The following is a 2,114-nucleotide window of genomic DNA, read 5'->3' as shown; positions in this document are numbered from 1 at the left end:
TACACCAGAGTAAGAGCTGTTGTCACAGTTAAAGTTAGTAAAGTGACTTTTATGCAGTAGAAAAAGAGCAGTGCTGCGTTATAACTTCAGTTTTTTTACTAATAATTAAAATCTGCACAAATCAATTTTTATATTAACAATGGATCAAATGCAGTTCCCCTCAGCCCTACAGAGCATTTTAGCATCCTTCAGCTCTTTGTTTTACAGTCCATAGCTTTACTGTTTCGGTTCAGTCTCACAGCTCCCACTGTACGCTACCTGCTCAGCAGCACGCAGCAGACAGACAGTTAGAGGCTAGCTGGTGAACATAGAGGAGCATTTAGCAGCTAAAGACACAGATATTTCCCTCAGGAGCTGGTGGAAACCAAACCAGAGCAAAAAGGAGAATTAATATTGCACTCCAGATGAATGTTAATGCTTGCTTTGCGTGCTGCATGTGCTAACACATTCCCCATATCAACTTTACAAGGTGATAATGAGTCTTTTTGTGCTTTCATTAAGTAGCAAAAAAAAATTATTTTCTTTATGCAGAAAATAAGTTGGCAAGTGCCATTAAAAAATGCTGCAAACTGCTCAGTTAACAGTGAAACATTATACTGATTCATGTCTTTTTATGGTTTTAACATTTTAAAATTAAATGTTGCAAAATATTTTATTACTGGCTTATTAGCATGTTTTCTACAAAGTACCCTGGTCTGGTCCACAGAGTTAAGCTCTGCTGTAGGTTGTCAGTGTGCCATTAAAGCTGTATTAAACTCTCCTGTTTAGGGTATTTGTATGAACAGTCTGTGTAACCATCACACATTTTCATGGGAGCATATCTGACATGAATCTTCTCAAGAAGATTGATGCTACGAGTATAAAAGACCGTTTAATGTTTTTCTTCTTTGTTCAGTGTATTTGTGTTGTCTACTGTCTTTGTTCTACCCATGTGTGTTAAAGTGCCTTTGACTGAGCAGTATTGACTCACTATACTGTTGCTGTGTATTTCATAGTGCACGGTGCCTCACTCAAAGATTTAGCCATGTTTACTTGTCTTTACCAAAGTAAATAAAGAAGATCCCTTTGTTTGGACCTACTCCTCTAAATCCATACAGTGGATGATTCCATCCGGCACGATGCTTCAGGCTGCAGCCGCAGAGTCTGAATGTTGTTGAGTGTGAAACTCGCCTTAAAGAGCTTGACCCTCTGTTGTTAAACTAAAGCGTCTGATGTGTTCTTGATCTTTGGAAGGGGCATGTAGTCAACTGTCTTTCCTTTCTTCAATAAAAGCTTTGCAATAGCATCGAGTCTCTGTGTCTTTGTTTGTAGTATTTTGTTAAATTCTATGAAACAAATATCAAAATCTCCTCCTCTGCCCCTGTCAGTCCTGCCCTGCCTGCCGCTGGTTAGCACTTGCCCTCTGGCTTCAGGTCCATGGGACTGCCCAGGTAATGAGCTTCTTCTCTCCGTCTGCTCCTCATGCTCCCCTGAAACCTCCCGGTGACCTCCTGAGGAGCACACCGGTATCACTCACTGCTACTTTGCTCTCTTTAAGAGTCATTTAAAAGCCCTTCAGCAGCAGTAAATGCCCCATGCTTACACAGCTCCGATTCATTTCCTCCTGTCTCACGCTGCGAGTCCCCAACCACTCTTTAAACCAATTGGAATCACCTGCTTAATAGAAATCCTACACTTGCAATAGTCTTTTCAGTGTACATCTGGGACAACGGTTTAATTACACAGAGATACAGCGTGGACTCTCCTCTCTATTTTCTTCTTTTTGTGGCCACGATCAGGAAATGCACTCAGCTATAAAGTATGCTTACTGCTGGGATCGGCTTGATGGAGTTGTTAGAATAATTTAAAGACCTCCTGAAAGTTTTTTTTTTTTACCCTCGCCTTCCCAAGACCCGCTTGATTTAATCCTTTCCATTTGTCATCTTTACTTGTGTGCTGCATATCAGCAGTAAGTCACTGAGCATTTCATTTCCTTTCTGCAGATTGCTAAATTGAAGCAGCAATCAGAAACGTAAGAGTGGGCAAAGTGATCTCTATGGACCCAACTAGAAAGCCAGTGTTATTTGAAATGTCAAAAACAAAACAGCAGCAGCAGGGGTGGGGGTGGGGGTGGG

The 2,114-nt window shown here is 41.1% G+C and overlaps 1 protein-coding gene across 1 annotated transcript in view; it reads right to left on the bottom strand.

Annotated features, from left to right (window-relative positions):
• Nucleotides 1-1,388: 1,388 nt before the first annotated feature.
• LOC118321448 (pre-B-cell leukemia transcription factor 1-like) overlaps nt 1,389-2,114 on the bottom strand; it is a 25,594-nt gene continuing 24,868 nt past the window's right edge. Inside the window, exon 5 of the mRNA XM_035652766.1 lies at nt 1,389-1,490. Coding sequence (XP_035508659.1) covers nt 1,389-1,490 — 102 coding nt within the window. The remainder of the gene's footprint in view (nt 1,491-2,114) is intronic.

The sequence above is a fragment of the Morone saxatilis genome, unplaced genomic scaffold (assembly GCF_004916995.1).
Source record: "Morone saxatilis isolate NCDOM2014 unplaced genomic scaffold, NCSU_SB_2.0 Contig12, whole genome shotgun sequence".
Lineage (NCBI taxonomy): Eukaryota > Metazoa > Chordata > Actinopteri > Moronidae > Morone > Morone saxatilis.
The sequence above is the reverse complement of the archived record's forward strand: the minus strand, read 5'-3'. Positions and strand labels throughout refer to the sequence as shown.